The sequence below is a fragment of the Pecten maximus genome, chromosome 1 (assembly GCF_902652985.1).
Source record: "Pecten maximus chromosome 1, xPecMax1.1, whole genome shotgun sequence".
Classification (NCBI taxonomy): domain Eukaryota; kingdom Metazoa; phylum Mollusca; class Bivalvia; order Pectinida; family Pectinidae; genus Pecten; species Pecten maximus.
This window is the reverse complement of record NC_047015.1, coordinates 30,007,554-30,031,933: the sequence shown is the minus strand read 5'-3', so window position 1 is coordinate 30,031,933 and position 24,380 is coordinate 30,007,554. Positions and strand designations below refer to the sequence as shown.

At 37.9% G+C, this 24,380-nt stretch overlaps 1 protein-coding gene across 2 annotated transcripts in view; it reads right to left on the bottom strand.

Moving 5' to 3' along the window:
- LOC117329772 (protein TBATA-like) overlaps window positions 1-16,739 on the bottom strand; it is a 34,885-nt gene extending 18,146 nt beyond the window's left edge. Inside the window, exon 1 of one of the 2 annotated variants that reach the window (XM_033887914.1) lies at window positions 16,582-16,739. Coding sequence is in view for 1 of the 2 variants with exons in the window: in XM_033887906.1 (XP_033743797.1) it covers window positions 3,677-3,765 (89 nt within the window). In the remaining variant the exon portion in view is untranslated. Of the gene's footprint in view, window positions 1-3,676; window positions 3,781-16,581 lie in introns of those variants that run through there. The other variant, XM_033887906.1, reaches the window with a different exon arrangement.
- Between the last annotated feature and the right edge of the window lie 7,641 nt (window positions 16,740-24,380).

The following is a 24,380-nucleotide window of genomic DNA, read 5'->3' as shown; positions in this document are numbered from 1 at the left end:
GCAGGTTCCATTCAAGACTGGTGCCCTTACAGCAGTTGGGAAGGTCTCGTCATGTCTCGGGTCGCATGTGTACCAACATATCACTTACATGCGGTGCATATCACTAAATGTGGCATAGAGGTATACGGGCACTGTGTAAATAGACACAGCACGGTAATCCGTTTACTTTAGTGATTTTGCCAACGTCCTTGTAGAGAGAATCTACCCAGAACACCTGTCCTCGTTATTCCAAACCCCGTAGTTCTGTCTAGTGTTTTACTACCTAGGCCAGGAAAGGTGTTTAAAAAGCAATGGTGTACGTCATTTTAATTGTATTCCAAACATGTAAGTTCAAAATCTCTGAGAGAGATGGATGGGCCATTCACACCTGAGAAATGAGGTATTGTTAAGGAAATCATACATAGGTGTTATAACCTAAGAGTCGTACATGTATATCACCATATACTGTCACTTGGCAATTGTATGTAGACATAGCAATATAGCTCAATATATCAAAAGTCACTTAGCGAAATATGCCCATGGAACTGCTAACAGGCTGATGTATTGCTTGTAATATGCATATTTGGTCCCACTGTCAGTGCATGGCGTACCTATTGTCTATAAGTAAGTATTTTGCGGACGGAATCGATTATCTGTCAAACAACATCTTCATTCTTTATTTTTCAATACAAAATATAAAAGTTAATACTGAATGACTGTCAAGAAAACGGTCGATCCATTATACCTGTTTAAGAGTACTCACCTGTCATACAAAGATACACGAGCTTAGCCAACATTGCTATCTCTCCTAAGACTGTTCTCATTTTATATGTGTATGCTATAGAAAACATGTATACATTAGGTTAATTTACAATGATCTTAGACTATTTTAAATTCATTTCACATTTACATATTGTTTAAACAGATATTATAAGAATTAAAGTTTAAAATGTTCCGTGTCCCTGTTGTGACCTGTCGCACGTAAAGATTAATTTACATTACCATTATAATGGCGCCTATAACGAATGTATACGTATAGACTATAGTACTGACAGCGAACGAAGAACGGGAAAATATGAATAAAAGAATTTAATGTATGTATGAATTGAAATAAACTCCGAAGTACTTGATGTAAAGAAAAAAACGACAAGTACAATTATATCTTATTGACGATATATTAGCTGTTCTCTAAGCCACTTGTTCCTAGTTCCAATTACGGTACTAGCTGTGTGTTCAAAATCAGCTTTGATGAACAAGTTTTTGGAAGTTACCAAAGAATGTGTTACTGTCTTTTAGCCTCGCAACGCCACCATAAATAATAAGATCACACGGAAGTCTATACAATTGATCAAGGTGGCCAGGAGGAATATCAATATACATGCCAAGATGGTTACTACTCACTAATTGAGCGTATACGTAGTACGCAAACCTTATACAGGCCTAATACTCGACTTAAATGTACCCACAGCAAACATGGAGAGTCCACTTATGTTTATAACCAGGCGAGATATGTCTATAGCAAACAACAGTCTGACCTCTTCACGTCCACGTGTAAACCTCCAGTAAAAAGGTCACGCGTTTGACAAGGCACCACAAATTGATTGAACATCCGTTTACAATGTATTGCCCGCGCTAAATCAACAAGCTATTCCTATGATCTCATGTTTCGGGATCGAAAAGGTTTCCGCTACTATCGATCACAGCAGATTATAGCTGTCCCTGTTGTTATTTGAAGTAACAGCATTATAAATAACATTTAAAAGAAAGGTCTTTTTTAAACAGCATGTTTGATGTTTTCATTTTTATTCAAGTTTGATTCATAAACTGCACGTATTTTGATAATGGGCACTTACAGGTTAAGCAAACCTAAATAATGGTATTCCAGAGATAGGTTGAAAACGTTATATTCATACCGGTTTTGTACTGTTTACCGTTAAAAGCTATGGTCATTGAAGGGCGACATCCGTGCCGGTTGTTGTAAGTTCTTTTATTTACGTCTTTTTCCGATACGCTAAACATTTATGTTATTAGTTGTAACCATTTTATATGTTTCTGACATGTAGTAATTTGGTTCCCTAGCACGTCAGGACCAGGTCCGTAACACGACATTCAAACTGGGAAGGAATAGTTTTCTAAAAAATATATTGCCAAAGAGTAGACTGACGTCATATCTGAAATAATCTTTCTAAACGCTATACTTTAAATGGACTTATAGTAGTGATTTATCTCGAGACCAAAAGAAATATTTAGGTCTACAACTTACCCAATGAAACCTGGACCACCTTCTAACGCACAGTGTAATCAATGCAACGTTAATTGAAAAAGTATGACACCGAGGTCACCAACAACATTCGCCGAAGAAACTCCAATACGATGGCACGTCCATTATATTGATGTTATCAAATACAATATAGTACATACAGAAAAATGTACAAATTAAATACAACGTACCTGATCAGATAAAGAGTCTTTGTGATTATTTGTAAAAGTATTTGGGACAGCACTATACAAACATTCAACTTTTTGGTGAGTAACCTTTCCCATAATATACATGTTACTCTGATTATAAATATTAACTGAACATAGAGGTTTACGTGTTGAAATATGGAAACTTAAAAGTTTGGACGCAATTGTATCTCGTTTGATTTAAACATCTTAATATATACATGGGAATTGGGCACAAGTTGTCAAACTTATATTAAGCCCTTTCCCTATATAATTTTACATACATATAATAATTGTATCTCGTATCGAGATATTTGAAACAGCTAAAACAAAGTACTGTAGACCATCACACATTTTCATACAAAACCCGGCACTCGCCACGGTTGAAGAGGCCAATGTATCGATTAACCCAGTCGGTCGTTCCGGAAACATGATGTAAGCGGATTACCAGACAACAAGTGGTTTTATGTCAAAATGAAACATGACGCAACAGACGGCTCAATCTACACTGCTTTACATCCAGAAACATCCCAAACTAGTCGATAACTCTACCATTGAATTAGTGGACACAGAAGTAGTGGACTGCTGTGCCATATCGAAATATTTATCGACTAATTACACCTTGCTTATATCCAAAAGATGGCGACATCAATGTGAAAACTATTGGATGTTCTTGCTTGAATGCTCTGGGATCCGTAATGCAGGCATTCAGCTATACGATACACAATACAGTCATAACGCATCGTCGAGACCTTGCCTGCAGAGTCTTTCATTTCATAACAATAAAGATGAACATTATTAATGAATAAAAGCACAATTAATTCAATAGGAAATATTCAATATCTAGACATTGGTAATTGGTATTCCGATCTCGACACTGAACAACAGGTCGATATTATCACTCAAGTTGTGGTATTACGGGTACACTTACATTACTGATTGATTTCGTGTTATAAAATAAACTATTGTAATCGCACTCTACATAATCTTGACATATCATCAAATCACCGTATACGTTTCTATATAAAATACCGTAAAACTTTCTATCCCTTCCGATATTTCACCATTAGATATATTATTTGTATTTCAGCAAATCCACATTTAATTTGTCCTAGGCTTTGAACAATCCGTCCTTTAGGACACTCGACGAAATTTCAGTTAAATCAATCCTAACACAAGTCTGCGGTCAGCGATCACAGTTCGAACCCTACACCCGTCCCCAAGGTAACTGACATGGCAGTTCCAAACCTACCTGACGAACGCTACGCTGACGTTGACGTTCCGGGTCACCATATAACGTCCGTCAAGGATGAACGGAACATTGCCCGTCTCCGCTATCATCTAGACTCAATAATTGATGGGAGAACGTATCTGGAGAATTCCTAAAGGTGAAGTAATGAATATTTCCAATCTAGGTAGACTGAATGAGTTCATCCGTTGCTGTCCTCTCGAGAATCGTTTCTATCACGATTTTTCTTGACTTGACACTACATTCTAGAAGTCATGTCCATATAAACTGCTAAATATTGATCTATAGTCAAATCGATTGACCGTTCTGTCAAAATTCCGGCGTATCTAAAATCTTCTAATGTAGCTAAAATCAATACAAATTTGGTGTTCGGTAAATACCCGGATTACCCTCTACGGTACGACTAATACTTTAGGTGTGTTATTCATAGAACCCTCTGTATGTATTGTTTTATTAACTCACACAATGACGTAATAATGCTTACTAAAATTTTTACCGATGACTGTCATAAAGTTGACCACAAACATGATCTATTCCCGGTGTATGTATACTCCTACAGTATTTTGTAATATAGGATTATTTTGGGAAGTCAACACTAGCGTCAATTCCGCATATACATGTGTTTAAACAACGAAAAAGTCATGTTTGTTTTTAAACGTTTGTAAACGTATTCTGATATCATACCAAATAGGCAACGAGGAGGGTAGAATCTCTTAACAAGTTGTCAGTCAGATAAAGATTTGATTCGGGCAACGCACAAGTCTGTAGAATTAGTTCGGTACCAGTAAAACACGCCAGAATTAGCAATTCTCAGATCCACCTCCGATTTCAAAATGTGCCCAATACAAGTGGGTTGATAGACAAACAAACTGATGGATCATTACATGAACATACGTTCACTCAATGACAAAAGGGATTCAAAAGCAAGGTGACTGTTTATATCAATGGAGTAGACGTCCGTCTGTACGTTGCCAGTACGTTACGTACAAAGTAGTGGTCAAAACGACCACCGATCGTGCAAAGTGATAACCACGCGATAAGTTGGTGGAGACGTGCCATCAGTGTTTATTTAAAGCTAAAGTCTATATAGGTATGTAGAATTTTGACAATATCCCCTGAGTAGATGTCGAGCGTGTTGTTGAATACAGCACAGAGATCCCAAGGGAGTCCGATAAATATACGCTCTCGGCCAGCTGCTCTTTTTGTCTGATTGTGTGACCAAATCACCAAGACATAGATATTTAAAATAAATTCAATGGTTTGTATAAAGCATTACGTTAGGTGGTCACAATGGATACAACTGCCTAATCACACACTCTAGACAGGTACATGTAAGAAGGCCTCAAGGTCGGTTTTGTACCTTTTGCAGGGATTCGCCAAGGATCGCGTTTATATGTATTTGTATTAAGATCTTTCGCCATAATCCCCTCAAAAGTGTCCAAATAATATTACACTCTCGACAAGGAAAGTGGTTCCTGTATAGCAGAATCTCGTACTTGACGGAAGTTTTGTATGTCACGTCGGGAAATCCTATTTAGACGTGGTGTCTCTATACGACAGTCTGTACGACTTCTGATAATTCTCTCTCAGTCACGTACTGACATTTCTGTATGAACGTGCACTGTGATAAGACTTCAGTGATAGAACATTACCGATATTTATAATTACCAGTATGACACGTGTTTGACGCACTGCCATATATTGTATTCCTTCCAGAGGCAAGGTCACGACATTGTAAACAAATCAACAATTAATTAAAAAATATAAGCGCACCATTTCCGACAGGTTTGACTACCCAGATGTACATGTAGTACAAGTATGATTATTTTGCCTCAATATTACTCTTGACGTGTCAGAGTAAGTAATGTCACGGTTACTCTAAGCGCAGGGTTTTAATTAATGTTTGAGTCGAATAGAAATCTGGAAGCATTTTATGTCCCTGAATTGACAAACTCATATCATTCCGTACATCTGCTGAACTCAATTTGAACCTTAACTTCTCAATTTGTCGATGCGATGTCGAGCAAAAATGGATAGCCATAACTTCTGTCAAAAGTCTATCAACTGGTAAACAAATAAAACAACCGTCTACCAACAGTAACTGGAGTGTCTTTTAAAGTCTAGTCTAACAAATCGGCGCGTATTTTGGAAGCCTGTCAATAAACAAGCACAGCATGTTATTAGATGGGATTTATATTACGCAACCTTACTCCTTTTCCCAATTAATCCGCTGTAAACAAGTCCAATCAAACAAGGCTGTAATATTGAGATATAAAGTGGCTATTTTATCGCGTGCAGCTATGTACGTACTAGGATTGATCGATTCAGACGAGGCAATCTATCTGAACGGACAGGTACATGTACATAATGTATTTAGTTGCCCACAAAATCCACACGCTGGTTTTAAAACCCCAGCTAAAGTTTTGTTTAGGATTTCATTTTATTCTTAACGGTGCGCGAATTAAGGTAATATATTCTGTATTGTGTAAAGGTGAAGCATGCTCAACTTTTTCTTCTGTTTTCGCAATCGATTAAATTAAAATTTAATTGCAAAGCATCATACATGTACATGTTCATGTTTACGTTCGTTGCAAAAAAATAGAATCGATATTCAAATGTATAAACAGAATCTTCCCACCTGTCACAATCTAATCCTACGTCTCACCTCGGGTCGCGCTAAAACTCGTGACGGCTGAAAACTACATTTAGTCAAATTAGGCGTGTAGATATAGGACGCATTGTCGACTCCTAGTATGGTGGACTATCATTTATAATGTAGAATTACTATTCGTTTTCTTGCAACATCCAAAACAAAGCTACAAAGCATTTGTTGAGTGCTGACCTTGTAAATGAAGCTATATAAAGGTTATTTTCGTTTTTTTTTTCATTTTCATTTTCATCACTACAGGGTTACTTTAACACGCATATTTCAGAGTGAGAGGAATGGACCTGTCATTACGTCATTTTCGTGAGAGGCTACTAATGTGAACACTTGCTATGTCAATGCCTATATATACTTGCTATCGTGTGTCACCGTGCGTTAAAGAGGGGACAAAATCTATTGCTCAAGTTTATTGTCCTCGACACATATCGACATACATATAAATATTGTACATGTACATGTACATGTATGTATACACAATGCATCTTATACGTGTTGGGCACTGCAGCGATGAACATAAACTTAGCATATCCATATTTGATAAAATAATAAACCCACTTGGACTGACGTGTATATATTAGAATAATCTCCGTGTTGATGGTATCGACACTAAAATACCGGCACCTTCTACACACGGTTTAAATATGTCCCGTCCAGTACTCTATACAAACTGTACGACTTATCATATACTACTCTGATACCGCCATCCTACGCCTAAGTCCTGGCTAAATAAGGTGTTCCCTGGCAGATAGCGTGATCCCTATAACACTACATTGTCCGTGCGGGACTCCAAAGGCCCAATAGGAATATGAAACCTGGAGATACCTTCGATATAGGTCACCAGTTTAATCAAGTTATTTCAGCAAATCATATTTCCTATTATCAATCTTACTTATATCAACGATAACTTAAGTGAATGTAGAAATTCTGTATTAAATTCCGTACCAATCTTCGGGAATCTTCGTTAATTACCGGTTATTAGGGACCGATACTGTAAAATAATCGGTAAGACTTGGTTTAATCTTGAGGAGTTAATGAAATCTATCCTTTCTAAACGAGAGTTTGGTAGCTATCGCTTTGACTACGAAGCCCTTAAACCGACAAGCTACCCCACTCTATCGTAAGTGACATATCGTGTAGCAGAGTTTACGGACACTTGAGGTTTCAGCCGAACAGAAGTGTTCACGGACTTCTTATGTTTACAATATAATCTACAGGAAAGTAAGCAAAGCTACCCTTAATGTACATCTACTGTATCCCCCACCCAATCTTAAAACGAGAAGGACAAGTCACGGAGCACGGAATGGCAATGAAGCAAGACCAGAGACATGACATCGAACAAATCATCAAGTTACAATATCTAAAACGATTAATAACAGAGACACTCAATCCAACGTACTTCACTGTACGTGTAAAGGTTCCTCTCAGATCCCGTTATGCCGTAACCATGACTATCTGCACTTATTACAATTATGAGGCAGGTCTGACAGTTGTTGGCGTAACGTTAGGTTCCTAGGCCCATTAAGACATTGCGAGGATTCGCAGACAATATATTTTATTTATATTCAGATTCCCTGTTTGGACTTTGTCCATTGTTATGGGTTAAGTTTATTGGCGTATCGCTAGGTACCTAGGCCCATTTAGACATTTCGAGGATTCGAAGACAATGATACTTTTTATTTATATTCAGATTCCCTATTTGGACTTTGTCCATTGTTATGGGCTAAGTTTTGTTGGCGTATCGTTAGGTCCCTAGGCCCATTTAGACATTGTGAGGATTAAGACACAAGACTTGTTAGTGGCTCAAAGTTCCACTATGTGTCACCAAATGCATATGTTACAACTCTATCCTACAAAAGTTTCTAATGTTTACTCAAACTAAATCCCAAATAATTCCCTTTCTGTCTAATGCACTGTTTTGGGGTCGATTCTTGTGAGTGTATGATAAACAAATAGACAAATTGTTAAAATTTCAATTAATTCCACAAAGTTTTCGTTGTTTGCTTGTTGAAGAGTCATCGAATAGTGAATAAGGAGTGACATTGTGTAAACAGTACAATTGTTAGATTCAACCCACTGTCCGCCCGCTATTATACATAAAAATTGGAGGTATTTTAGTGGAGTAGACAGCGGAGTAATTACAGGCAGATACAGGTAAACTATATCCAGGTAAGTCTAATATCTTTAGTCAACACTATTTTAATTTCTTAAATAAATCTCACTGCGAAAAAAGCTTCGAAAGGACGACTGTTAAATTTCTATAATATATTCAAATCTATGTGGTTGAAATCCATTGTTGTTGAAAAGCCTGTAGCCTAAATAGGAATATTCGTGTTTGGAATTTAAATGTCTTATTCAAAAGACGTTAAGGTATAATCTGCCTTACAAATATATGTAGTGAGCTATTCGCCACACTGTGTGGTGTATATTTGAGTGTGGGAGATGAACTGCTTCATAAACTATTTCAAATCACGTGAAACTTATATGTCATACACTATGAGATGCAATGAAGATCATAATTAATCTTGGCATATTAAATACTAAACCATGCATGTTACCAATAGTCCCTGACGTGTAACTGATATATCCCGTGAGTTACTAATAGTCACTGACGTGTTACTGATATACCCTGTATGTTACCAATAGTCCCTGACGTGTTACTGGTAGACCATGTATATTACCAATAGTCTCTAACGTGTTACTGGTAGACCATGTATATTACCAATAGTCCCTGACGTGTTACTGATATATCCTGTATATTACCAATAGTCTCTAACGTGTTACTGGTAGACCATGTATATTACCAATAGTCTCTAACGTGTTACTGGTAGACCATGTATATTACCAATAGTCTCTTACGTGTTACTGGTAGACCCTGTATGCTACCAATAGTCTCTAACGTGTTACTGGTAGACCATGTATATTACCAATAGTCCCTGACGTGTTACTGATATATCCTGTATGTTACAATAGTCCCTGACGTGTTACTGATAGACCCTGTATGTTACCAATAGTCCCTAATGTGTTACTGATAGACCATGTATATTACCAATAGTCCCTGACGTGTTACTGATATATCCTGTATATTACCAATAGTCCATGATGTGTAACTGGTAGACCTTGTATGTTACCAATAGCCCCTGACGTGTTACTGATATACCCTGTATGTTACTAATAGTCCCTGACGTGTTACTGATAGACCCTGTATGTTACCAATAGTCCCTGACGTGTTACCGATATACCCTGTATGTTACCAATAGTCCCTGTCGTGTTACTGATATACCATGTATGTTACCAATAGTCCCTGTCGTGTTACTGATATACCATGTATGTTACCAATAGTCCCTGACGTGTTACCGATATACCCTGTATGTTACCAATAGTCCCTGTCGTGTTACTGATATACCCTGTATGTTACCAATAGTCCCTGACGTGTTACTGATATACCATGTGTGTTACCAATAGTCCCTGTCGTGTTACTGATATACCCTGTATGTTACCAATAGTCCCTGACGTGTTACTGATATACCCTGTATGTTACCAATAGTCCCTAACATGTTACTAATATACCCTGTATGTTACCAATAGTCCCTGACGTGTTACTGATATACCCTGTATGTTACCAATAGTCCCTGACGTGTTACTGATATACCCTGTATGTTACCAATAGTCCCTGACGTGTAACTGATATACCCTGTATGTTACCAATAGTCCCTGACGTGTTACTGATATACCATGTATGTTACCAATAGTCCCTGGTGTGTTACAGATAGACCCTGTATGTTACCAATAGTCCCTGATGTGTTACTGATAGACCCTGTATATTACCAATAGTCCCTGACATGTTACTGATAGACCCTGTATGTTACCAATAGTCTCTGACGTGTTACTGATGTACCCTGCATGTTACCAATAGTCCCTGACGTGTTACTGATATACCATGTATGTTACCAATAGTCCCTGACGTGTTACTGATATACCCTGCATGTTACCAATAGTCCCTGACGTGTTACTGATATACCCTGCATGTTACCAATAGTCCCTAACGTGTTACTGATAGACCCTGTATGTTACCAATAGTCTCTGACGTGTTACTGATAGACCCTGTATGTTACCAATAGTCCCTGACGTGTTACTGATATTCCCTGCATGTTACCAATAGTACCTGGCGTGTTACTGATAGACCATGTATTTTACCAATAGTCCCTAACGTGTTACAGATAGACCCTGTATGTTACCAATAGTCCCTGACGTGTTACTGATATACCCTGCATGTTACCAATAGTCCCTGGCGTGTTACTGATAGACCCGGTATGTTACCAATAGTCTCTGACGTGTTACTGATAGACCATGTATGTTACCAATGGTCCCTGATGTGTTACTGATATTCCCTGCATGTTACCAATAGTCCCTGGCGTGTTACTGATATACCCTGTATGTTACCAATAGTCTCTGACGTGTTACTGATATTCCCTGCATGTTACCAATAGTCCCTGGCGTGTTACTGATATTCCCTGCATGTTACCAATAGTCCCTGGCGTGTTACTGACATACCCTGTATGTTACCAATAGTCTCTGACGTGTTACTGATATACCCTGCATGTTACCAATAGTCCCTAACGTGTTACTGATAGACCCTGCATGTTACCAATAGTCTCTGACGTGTTACTGATGTACCCTGCATGTTACCAATAGTCCCTGACGTGTTACTGATATACCATGTATGTTACCAATAGTCCCTGACGTGTTACTGATATACCCTGCATGTTACCAATAGTCCCTGACGTGTTACTGATATACCCTGCATGTTACCAATAGTCCCTAACGTGTTACTGATAGACCCTGTATGTTACCAATAGTCTCTGACGTGTTACTGATAGACCCTGTATGTTACCAATAGTCCCTGACGTGTTACTGATATTCCCTGCATGTTACCAATAGTACCTGGCGTGTTACTGATAGACCATGTATTTTACCAATAGTCCCTAACGTGTTACAGATAGACCCTGTATGTTACCAATAGTCCCTGACGTGTTACTGATATACCCTGCATGTTACCAATAGTCCCTGGCGTGTTACTGATAGACCCGGTATGTTACCAATAGTCTCTGACGTGTTACTGATAGACCATGTATGTTACCAATGGTCCCTGATGTGTTACTGATATTCCCTGCATGTTACCAATAGTCCCTGGCGTGTTACTGATATACCCTGTATGTTACCAATAGTCTCTGACGTGTTACTGATATTCCCTGCATGTTACCAATAGTCCCTGGCGTGTTACTGATATTCCCTGCATGTTACCAATAGTCCCTGGAGTGTTACTGACATACCCTGTATGTTACCAATAGTCTCTGACGTGTTACTGATATACCCTGCATGTTACCAATAGTCCCTAACGTGTTACTGATAGACCCTGCATGTTACCAATAGTCTCTGACGTGTTACTGATAGACCCGGTATGTTACCAATAGTCTCTGACGTGTTACTGATAGACCATGTATTTACCAATAGTCCCTAACGTGTTACAGATAGACCCTGTATGTTACCAATAGTCCCTGACGTGTTACTGATAGACCCTGTATGCTACCAATAGTTCCTGACCTGTTACTGATATTCCCTGCATGTTACCAATAGTCCCTGGCGTGTTATTGATATACCCTGCATGTTACCAATAGTCCCTAACGTGTTACTGATAGACCCTGTATGTTACCAATAGTCCCTGACGTGTTACTGATATTCCCTGCATGTTACCAATAGTCCCTGGCGTGTTACTGATATACCCTGCATGTAACCAATAGTCCCTAACGTGTTACTGATAGACCCTGTATGTTACCAATAGTCTCTGACGTGTTACTGATAGACCCTGTATGTTACCAATAGTCCCTGACGTGTTACTGATAGACCCTGTATGTTACCAATAGTCTCTGACGTGTTACTGATAGACCATGTATTTTACCAATAGTCCCTAACGTGTTACAGATAGACCCTGTATGTTACCAATAGTCCCTGACGTGTTACTGATAGACCATGTATGTTACCAATAGTTCCTGACCTGTTACTGATAGACCCTGTATGTTACCAATAGTCCCTGATGTGTTACTGATAGACCCTGTATGTTACCAATAGTCCCTGACTTGTTACAGATAGACCCTGTATGTTACCAATAGTCCCTGACGTGTTACTGATAGACCCTGTATGTTACCAATAGTCCCTGACGTGTAGGTGAACTGATAGACCATGTACAAATAGTATCTTACATTTGGTATCACACATCGCAATATCTCATGTGTAAATATGCTCCTTTGACTATGAACATCTACAAATAATATATGACAGAGGTGGAGAGTATATCAGGATATAAAGCGACGATAAGGTTCGATAATCATCGTGGTATTGAGACATAGTCATTAAGTTTATTTCATTATCAGTATAGTGTAGTACATTGTCTCTGTGGCGATCGAGTTACAAGCTTACCCTATGTCCACTGTATTACGACGCATCAATTACACGAGCTAGTATTGAACTATGATGCATTATAATTACTCGATATAAATGAAATAATATAATTCCTATACATAATGAAATTTAATCCGTTGCTCAAAACAGATGTGTATATACGCCGTGTTATATCTTGAGTAATGCTGATATCTACGACGTCTACAACGTCCATTTATGTTTGTTCCTCAATGTGCCTAAAGCAAAATGGATCATATCGGTGATATAAGGCTTAAGGCTGTTCGCAATACCGGACGATACCTGTACTGCATACCGGATGTGGCACGTTACTGAATGGTGCTCGCAATACTAGACGATACCTGTACTGTATACCGGATGTGAAACACTACTGAATGGTGCTCGCAATACTGAACGATAATGTATACCGGATGTGGTACATTACTGCTCGCGATGCTGGACAATAATGTATACCGGATGTGGTACATTACTGCTCGCGATACTGGACAATAATGTATTCCGGATGTGGTACATTACTGCTCGCGATACTGGACGATAATGTATACCGGATGTGGTACATTACTGCTCGCGATACTGGACGATAATGTATACCGGATGTGACAGCTTTAACCAATCATAATACAAGAAAAAAAATCCCAAGCTATTTGTTGGTCTCAGATTAACAATCTTGTATTGGTGAAGTGTTCTTGTAGAAGCATTATATCCCCCCCCCCCCCCCCCCCTCCCACACACGCACACACTACAAAGATTTTTAGATGCGGCTTCAATTATCGTAGAATTAATATCATCGAGTCATTGTTAATTGTTAAATATTAGTTTATATGGAGCGAGGGACAATTCTATAAGTCAGATACCAGCCGATCGTTGAGGCGTACAATCTGCAGCAGGTTCCGGTATTAACAATGTGTGTACATTACCACGATTTCCTGTGTAAAAGGTATAAGTTAGTCAGCTATGGTAGTCGATATTAGCCGATACTTTGGTCACCCATACAATTCTATAGTAATAACTAATGGACGCTGTGTGCCATTCAAATGGATTTCTTCTCTACAAACATATACCGAGTATTGTACTAAACAAATTAACATATCTATTCCCCCTAGTGGTTTGTTTGTTAAACGAGGCGGTCTGAAGCTTTACCGATATGGGGTGTCTTCAAGTCAATAGTTGTCAGGCTAATTTGTGACATATATAGTGTAGTATATATAGGTACAGTAACAACGACCGAGGAATATAATGGAACGGTTTAAATACTGGGTGTTACGTGTCTAAATACCGTAAGGGGTATTCTTATTGTGACATCTACAGTTTACAGTGTCTGTAGTGCCAGGCATCACAGGAACAAAACCAGCGTGTCCTCGTGGGTCAGTAAAACTCGGGTCTACCACACGAGTAAATCAGACAGTAAAACTCGGGTCTACCACACGAGTAAATCAGAGTCAAATCATTCATATCACACAGAAATAATGGCCTTTTTCGTAAAAAAAAAAAAGAAATGGTTTGTAATGGGACAAATTCTACGGATGATCGATAAATAAGAAAATATCAACAAACAAAATAAGCACTGGCGATTTTCGACATGCATTCTTTTTCAAACAATGATTTTATACGGATATATGTTTTCTGTTAGTGGTATGGAAACCTTGAAGTGATGGCAAGTGAAGTGATAAATTTAATGAGACGACAGAATTATGTTTATAACAGAAACAACGACAACAATAAGAGTTTCCTCCTAATTGTAATCAATGCATTATGGTCATGGAAACTTCAAAATCATCAACGATGCCATCTGTTTATAACATGCTAAAATACACAGTAAATCACAAATATTGTAATGTACTGGAAGATACCAAAACTATATTTGCTGACAGCATTACTATAAAATTGACGTTAATACAGAGGCGTAGGAAACAATCAGACAGTGCACAGATGGAGTGATGACTTCATTATGGTGATTACAATAACCATTTATTAAAATTAAAGTGCTCGTTTGTTATGGTAAGTACCCTGTCGACTAGAGAGTTAATGTGAGATCGATAAAGCGCCGACAATGTGTGTATTCCAGGGGAGATACTACATCATGGTTACAGGAGGTGATCATCTGGAACGGACTGATCGTGTCACGCCCGATTGATCAGGAAACCCAATACACCTCCCTCCATTATTATCATACTAATCCACGAGTACATGTATGTACTATAAACTGTACGTAACGTATTAGTATTTAATACCTACAGAACTTATAATAACGGGCTAAATAGTATTACACTGTGAACCCCTGTTCTCTGGAATTAGTAGGTAATACCGACCGTTTTAAAGGTACGAGGTACCTCTGTTTTCGTTAATTACATACTTACATATATATACCCAGCTAAATTAGTGTATCACAAAACTACTTCCCTAGATAGATCTCTCCAGAACGCGAAAACAAAAATGACAAAGAGCAAGCAAAGGGAATATTGAAACTCGTGGAGGTTAGCTGAGAACACGGTGGATAGCGGAAGAAAGATTGACAGAGGTTATACCGAAGGAAGGATTGGAGTAATAGCGAAGGTAATATTGGTGTTAGCGGAGTTCAGCGGAGGAAAGATTGGAATTAGAGAAGGTTAGCGGAGGAAAGATTGGAATTAGAGAAGGTTAGCGGAGGAAAGATTGGAGTTTGTGGAGGTTAGCGGAGGAAAGATTGGAGTTTGTGGAGGTTAGCGGAGGAAAGATTGGAGTTTGTGGAGGTTAGGGAAGGTAATATTGGTGTTAGCGGAGTTCAGCGGAGGAAAGATTGGAATTAGAGAAGGTTAGCAGAGGAAAGATTGGAGTTTGTGGAGGTAAGCGGAGGAAAGATTGGAGTTTGTGGAGGTTAGCGGAGGAAAGATTGGAGTTTGTGGAGGTTAGCGGAGGAAAGATTGGAGTTTGTGGAGGTTAGCGGAGGAAAGATTGGAGTTTGTGGAGGTTAGCGGAGGAAAGATTGGAGTTGTCAGGTGTAGTGGAGGACAGGATGAAGTTATCGGAGTAAAGAACAGTTGGAATCAGTACAGTAAACTTGGAGTTGGTACAATGGATACAGGATAACCTTTACATGACTAATTTGTGGTTACAAAACTGGAAATGTGAAATAAGAAAGCGCCCACATTTATGAAGTTTCTTCAGATTTCCACATTAAAAAGGTCTCAACAGAACACGAAATACCAAGTGTCTGCATTTCGTTACTACCAACCTGACTTCAGTTAATCAAATTACTTTGTCAGACTGGAGGTGAATTCTGATACACAGCGCGACGATTGATTAACAAAAAACTGAGATATAACGAAGGAACCACAGGATAAACGTACACATGGCATACTAGTTATCAATTAAACAGACAATTCAAATCTAGTATAAACATTCGTGTATCCTGATGATCTCTGTGATAACCGGAACTTTAAAACGGCCCATGTACAGCTCTTTAAAACACATGTTTAAATATGTAAAATAATTTATCACAAATTGTCCAGTAACACAGTTTTCAAACACGGTATAAACCAAAAGTTCAGTAAACTTACCTAAACAAATGGTATGATTTTGAAACGGAGATCTATTTTGTACTATCCTACTTGACAGAGTACACCTATTTCCAATGGACTGTGAAAAAACTAACCACTGCATATCTATCGACCAAATACTTGTCAGAAAATTACATAAAAAGTAAGGCTGGAACAAAATCACATAAAAACATTTATAGTTTATATCCACTAATAAATCTGAATGTTAATTCTGTAGAAATAAATTGTCTTACCTGGCTGTCTTTACGTGTAATTTCCCCTGTTTGTCAGGTGTTAGCGACACAACGGTAGCTATAGAGGCTTGATCCAGGTAAGGTCTAATTCACGGAGACGCTCGAACAGCATGGCGACGGGTAACCAAGGACGCTAAGGCCGCGGACTTAGTCAATAGTCGACTGATTAATAGGTCCTACTGGAACAATATATACCGGCCCACGATTAGTATGTTAATCTCACAGGACGAATGTGGTGTGTGGCGGAATCTAATGTATGTTTAAAACTATTGCACCATTTCAGTATGTAAATAAGCTAAGTGTATATAGCTATCGTTAACCGAAATTGATTTTAAATATACACGAACTGGAAAGAGAACGCCTAAGCGTTTAAGTTGAACAATCTGTTAATTCTATCCGCGTTATATTCGATCGCGTAACATGTTATCTGTTGTACTTAACGCAATGTTAAGTTGCTAACGAAGAAACTATGCACTTTACGGGGGCAGTAGAAAAAACTACCAGAGATGGTCAATATATGCATTTAACGTTTCCATCTGTAGAGTTGGCACCGATGAATTACCTGTGTCTGGCATTACCGTATTGACTTAAATCTTTCTTTTAAATGTCTGACAAATTTTATAGACGTCCACATTACTGTGAGTTGGCTCCCGTTTTTTACTGCACTGTAAATGAAGAAAGGATTAATGGACGAGTCGCGTGGTGCATTTAATTGAGGAATTGAAGTTATGTTAAAGTAAATGGTTTACTTATGGATATAGACACAATGGTATTAGATCAGGTGAGCTTATACAAATAATCTCACTACAGATAGTAGAGACTTTAAACGTCTCTCTGAGACGGACGACCTGGTCACACCCGTACGCTAACTGGCCCAACTGTGTTACATATATATTCTTTAATCTACGAGTTTAAATCTGCTATGTATTTAGCAAACCTGGGGGTGAAGCTAAACTGACGGTGATTTTGAAGCTGATTTAACACACAAGATAGTTTAGAGTTTTTCCCCCGACACACACAACGAATCAAAGGCAATAAGGAATGGTCCAGGAATCCAGATAACGCATAAAAATGTCACCAGGTGTCGCTCCCTAACCATCACGAACGGTCCATATATTTCATAACTTGATTACTAATACATAACCGAAATTGATTTAATACAGGTAATACATATAAATCAGTTTTAGTTTGTATTTTTATGTCCTTGTGGAAACTAACTTTATTTAAACAGAGTGTGTGTATATTAACTACACTGTCGCAGTGTGTAGACAGTATGTCGTTTTGTTTGTTGTATACATAATGTTTGTTGTTCGTAAACACATCCACGTGTGAAAAGGTACACACACAGTATTTGCCTTTTATATTATGTGGCTAATCATTTTCTTTACAAACAAAATGATGACCACTTCTACAATCTATGAAACACATCGGCAAACCCCGGCATATTACGGAATCAAACGAGCAAAATAAAATAATGATTACAAAGGAATTCCAACCAATTGGATGGAATGATACCTGTTCGTCCTGTGTTTATACCTTTGACTTGGTGACAGTCCATATTTGCTAACCAAGGGTTACACTACGCTCTAAGATTCATTGGTTAGCGACGATGGGTGACAGTCCTGGTGGGATTTGTTTATCATATTTATTAAATATAAATGACTTGAACGAGCATGCTTTCCTCACGGAACTGGTATTAGATCCACTCCATTAGTATGCTATACAGTGACGTAGTGTAACATTATGATATGGTTTGGTTTGGCTTGGTTTGGTATGGTATTTTTTGTTTGTTTAACGTCCTTTTAACAGCCAGGGTCATTTAAGGACGTGCCATGTTTTGGAGTTGGAGGAAAGACGGTGTAACGTTGAAAATGGACCCCCGTGGGAAATGGAACCCGTTGAAAATGGACCCCCGTGGGAAGTGGAACCCGTTGAAAATGGAACCGGGTTGCCGTGGAAAACGGAACCAATATTAAATTTTCTTTAAATACCCGTTGAAAATGGACCCCGTTGAATAGTGAACCATATAAAAGTATTGGATCTCGGTACTAGTTTATATTGTCATAGACGTTGCCATAAGATATGCTTACATGATACAATGTACAATGTATAAGCGATGTTGAAGGGCATTGGTAAAATAAAATGGCCTGTGACCTTTGATATCACATTAGGCTGTTATGAGAAGTGTATATGAAATGTATATAATACTTATGTACATTGATTAACACTTTAACTCGTGGCATCTGTTGACCCAAATAATTACCATTAGCATCACTTTAAATAAGATATTCCTATACATGTATACGATTTATCGACATTGATTGATAATTTGACCGGTGACCTTTATTGAACCAGATAATGATCTTTCGTATAACTTTACATTGTTTTAAAAAATGCATATAAAATGTGTTCGATATTGATCGATATTGATTAATAATTTTACCTTTGACCCTTGGTGACCAATATAATGACCTTTGAAATAACTTAACACTGTTACAAGACATTCATGTAACATGTACACGATATTGATCGACATTGATTAACAATTTGACCTGTGACCTTTGGTGACCCATATAATGACTTTTGCTATAACCACTGTGAAGGTCCTACTAACGCATGGTCCTATGGATGTCCTACGTGAGTTTTCACTTGATGTGAGATTTATGAAAACCGTCTTAAGATTTTTTTTCACTTTACCAAGACTGTTAGTTATTGCATCTATACGTCATCACTGCTAAATCAAAATATCGATTTGTTTCTTTTCAAAACACAAAGCGTTAAGATCAGTGGCTCAAGATTGGTATTTAAAATCGTCTCCCGAGCCGTTCTGTCGATGTTAATATACATATGTATATGTCAAAATCTAAGTGCATTTGTGCATATGTTGGCGGTTCAACATCCATCACTGGGTTATGCGAGGATGGGTGGAGACATCGGTATATATTGTTTTGAAATGCATTTATATGAAGGTTGATATCCAAACTCCCATGTCTGATAGAGGACAAGACATTATAAACTGTTCTGTTTAATATTCTAAATTATCAAATATCCTAACTCCCATGTCTGATAGAGGACAAGACATTATAAACTGTTATGTTTAATATTCTAAATTATCAAATATCCAAACTCCCATGTCTGATAGAGGACAAGACATTATAAACTGTTCTGTTTAATATTCTAAATTATCAAATATCCTAACTCTAAAAGATAGATTTTTTGTTTAAGTATGAATTATTTTGATTGACTCATTATTCATTGCCTTAGTTCTGAATTCACACACTTTCGTGCCTTGTGTGGAGCTAGAATGATGTAAAACCTGTGTGGTGTAGTTTTATTTACCATTTAATTACATGTATATATACTGTATATCATATCTTTGCCCGTGTGGTGTGGTTTTATTTTCCATTTTACCATACATTATATCTACGAGGAGTTCACATTCTATGGTCTTTTCCTTCCATGCGTTTCATTTACAAATTACAAATTACTGTTACACTTGTTGACCCTTAACACCACTGGCGAGTCTTAGAAGGAGGATCCAACTGTATGATGGTATTACACATAATTACAAATTACTGTTACACTGTTGACCATTAACATAACTGGCGAGTCCTAGAAGGAGGAACCAACTGTATGATGGTATTTCACACATAATCATGAATGTGATATGGTTTTACACTGGAGCTTTCCCCCAGGAACTTCGGTTTCCTCCCATAGGAAGACCATCCGCGCGCTCTGAACAATCCGGGCCAACAAACGTGATACATATAAGTTGATATAGCTTGTTTCACGAACGTTGTAAAATAAATAAAGTTTTATAAAACTTACCTAAAAATCTTTCCCATTTTCCAAGAAAATAGCTTTTTAATGTACGAAAGAAATAATAATAGCATGAGCTATACTGGTTTCTACAGACTTCCGCAATCCAAGGGACACAACTTGTGTAGTCAGGTAGTCTGTGTGATCATTATTAGAGATGTGCTTTTCTCATGCAAAACTAAACCGGCATATGTTAATAATGAATTTTATTATATATCAGATGTATTTTCCTCTCACTTTTCATGTGAATTTTGAGACTTAGTGATTTTGCGATATTTCATATTTGTTTTGCAATACATCAATATATACACATGTCTATAATGTATAAAGTGATCCCATGCTATTGTTTTTTTTGTTTGTTTTTTGTTGTTTTTTTTTTTTTTGGGGGGGGGGGGGGGGGGGGGAAATACTGAAAGGTTAGTGAATTTTGGAGTTTGCTTGAAACTCACATTGTAGTGTATTGACGAAGCGGGACAGGCAAAATCATACTAGTATACATTACTTGTATTTTTTGTTTCCATGGTAACTATTGAAGTATTGAGACTGGAAATTGCTCCACAGCAAAAGACACTATTAGACGACTCGGTTGATTTTTGAAGAAAGTTTTGGGAAGTGATATTAAATGATGTAGGGGATGTGATCTGGTAACGCCACCGGACGAAAGGACGGATGGACGAAACCCTTTGTACATGTACTATATCTCCCGCCAACTTTCGTTTGGCGGGGATAGAAAGTCAGTGTCGTACTAATATATGAAGAGATTATGATGTTTATCGATATCTAAAAAAGATATGGAGCGAGTAACATCAGAAACACTACCGCTCAGTCGGGTGAGGCCACAGTACCCGGCCGCTCAGTCGGGGGAGACCACAGTTACCGACCACTCAGTCGGGGGAAGGCCACAGTATCCGGCCGCTCAGTCGGGGGAGACGACAGTATCCGGCCGCTCAGTCGGGGGAGACCACAGTATCCGGCCGCTCAGTCGGGGGAGACCACAGTTCCCGACCACTCACTGCTCACTCATAATACTTGACTTCAACTGTTTGCAATTTTGTTTTCTGGGTCAGACGCATTTCAAACTAAAACACTGATAGAACCTTGTAGGTTGAACATATTTTTTGCCTGTAAAATATAGAAAAATATCAAACTGATGAAACTTATGTTTTCATTGCAGTGATGAGCAATGAAAATATCAGATTTTTCAGAGGAAGTTTTTGCAGGAACTTCATTCCTGTTGTAAGAGTTGTTCCCCTTGTTCGAACTCATCCCAATACCCCCTGGCAGTGATATCGTCTGCTAGGACCTGTCGATTGGAGAAACATGGAAATGGCATTTTAAGGCCTCATTCGAAATGTGATAAAAAAATCAATGGTTTACGTTAAAAGTTGATTTATACATATGATACACAAAATGAAATACCACGTTGCACTTTATCTTAACACTTGCTCTACAATTATTAAAAGAAAATGAAGTCTTGATAGATTAATTGAACATCTATCGCCAATTTCACTTTTCCTGAGAGGCCATACCGTATCCGAACAACACGTACAGATAAACAAGTTTTCGACCATCAATATAAGACTGCCCCGAGTACAGTTTTTTTTAATGCCAGGAAAAAGTGAAAGTCAGGCATCGCCTAGTCTGGTAAGTCAATATCTATATCTTAATACGAAATTTTGCTTAACTTCACCACATAGATTCGATAAGTTGATGATAATTTGTGAAGTTGATTGATTCCATAATGAGAACAAGACAGAAACACAACACGGATAAGAATGTACGGTTTTAACGTGAATAGAGTAAATACTAATTACCGACAGGTACGAGTGGAAAACACCGTATAACATGAAACGGCACTGGCATCTGTTGTCGACAAATTAGCAGCATGTTTGGTTTGGTTTGGTTTATTTTGTTTAACGTCCTATTAACAACTAAGGTAATTTAAGGACGGTCTCCCGTGTGTGCGACATGCATGCGTGTGGTGAGTGCGTATGTGTGTTTTGGAAGGCTGCGGTATGTTCGTGTTAAATCTCCTTGTGATAGGCCGGAACTTTTGCCGATTTATAGTGCTACCTCACTGAAGCATACTGCCGAAGACACCCAGCAGGACACCCCACCCGGTCACATTATACTGACAACTGGCGAACCAGTCGTCCCACTCCTAATATGCTGAGCGCTAAGTAGGAGTAGCAACTACCATTTTTAATGACTCTGGTATGTCTCGGCCAGTGGACAGAACCCAAAGCCTTCCTCACAGGGACGAACGCTCAAATGAAGACCAAAAGTGAGGCATTGTCAAGGGAAACATGTAGGGTTCGCTTTAGATACACATTTTATCAGATTTGAAAAGTTAGAAACCTGTCAATTATTAAGGAAAAATAATAAGTTTATAAAGTGAATACCTGTTCTAGGTAAATTTTCCCTTTTTCGGAGGAGGAAATTTTTTTTTATAGCCTTAAACATGGGGGGGGGGGGGGGGGGGGGGGGGGGGGAATCGGCTCGCGGCGCTCGCATTATCACTAAATTACTGAACCCACACCCCTTTCGAAAATCCTGGATCCGCGCCTGGTGATTCATGTTTTACTATAAATAATATTTCCTGATTTGCGTAAATAACTTATTTTGTACTACATAAATTATCATGGGCATGTTGAAATGATAATTATTGCCTAACTTTGCGGAAATACGACTTGTATAGTGCGTAAAATTTAAGGTTAAAAAAAAATATTGACCCCCCCCCTCTCTCTACGCCACTGACAAGTACTGTACGGATATCGATAGAGAATAGCTTCGATTTCTCGATAAAGATCCTACATGTGAGCCTAATACCCTTCCATACAAAACAGACAAACCATCAAAACCTTCTACTATTCTTTCTAAATACCAACAGTCCGAATCAATTATGCATTGGTCCTTACTAATTATATATCGCTCCTTACTAGTTATATATCGGTCATTACTTATCATATATTGGTCCTAAATAATTATATATCGGTCCTTACTAGTTATATATCGGTCATTACAATGTACTTATCATATAGATTGGTCCTTACTAGTTATATATCGGTCGTTACTTATCTTATAGATTGGTCCTTACTAGTTATATATCGGTCGTTACTTATCATATAGATTGGTCCTTACTAAGTTTGAACATTCTCTCGTAATATTCAGAGGTGACATATTGAACAGAAAATATGGTATCAGTGTATCGAGTGTGTCGACTTCACGTACATATACACCTGTAAATGTAAATGTATAAGAGCCACGATATACATGTAACTTATTACAATTCGACAGTTTGAGTTAATGATTTTGAATCTTTCTTTATATCGCATTGTAATTCACAATACAATTTTCAAGACCTTAGTTTATTTCTCATGCTTTACGCTGACGATATGGTGCTATTTTCGGTGACTGTCAAGGGTTTGCAAGATCTAGTAGATAACTTAGAAAGGTATTCAAACCAATGGAAACTTACTGTAAATATTGAAAAAAAAAAATGTCGTTGTTTTTCGAAAAGGTGGTATAGTTCATTGCAATGAGAAATGGACATATCAGGGAAGTGACCTTGCTTGTGTAAATGAATTCACATATTTAGGAATAAATCTGAAATTTAATAATAAATTCAACAGTATTATAATACAGCTATCAAATCAGGGTCGGAAAGCAATGTTTGCAATGACATGAAATTAAATATACATGTAGAAACTATGCTTCACCTTTTCGATACATATGTTGGAAGTATCTTAAGCTATAGTTGCGAGATATGGGGATCGTCAAAGGCAACTGACATTGAAAAGGTCCACACACATTTTTGCAAAAGAATACTTATGTAAAAAAAAATCAACTTCAAATGCGATGGTATATTGTGAACTAGGTCGTTTTCCACTTCAATATTACAGGAAACTAAGGATAATTAAGTACTGGTTTAAGTTAATTTCTACACGAAATTGTATTTTAAATCTAGCATATGGATTTTT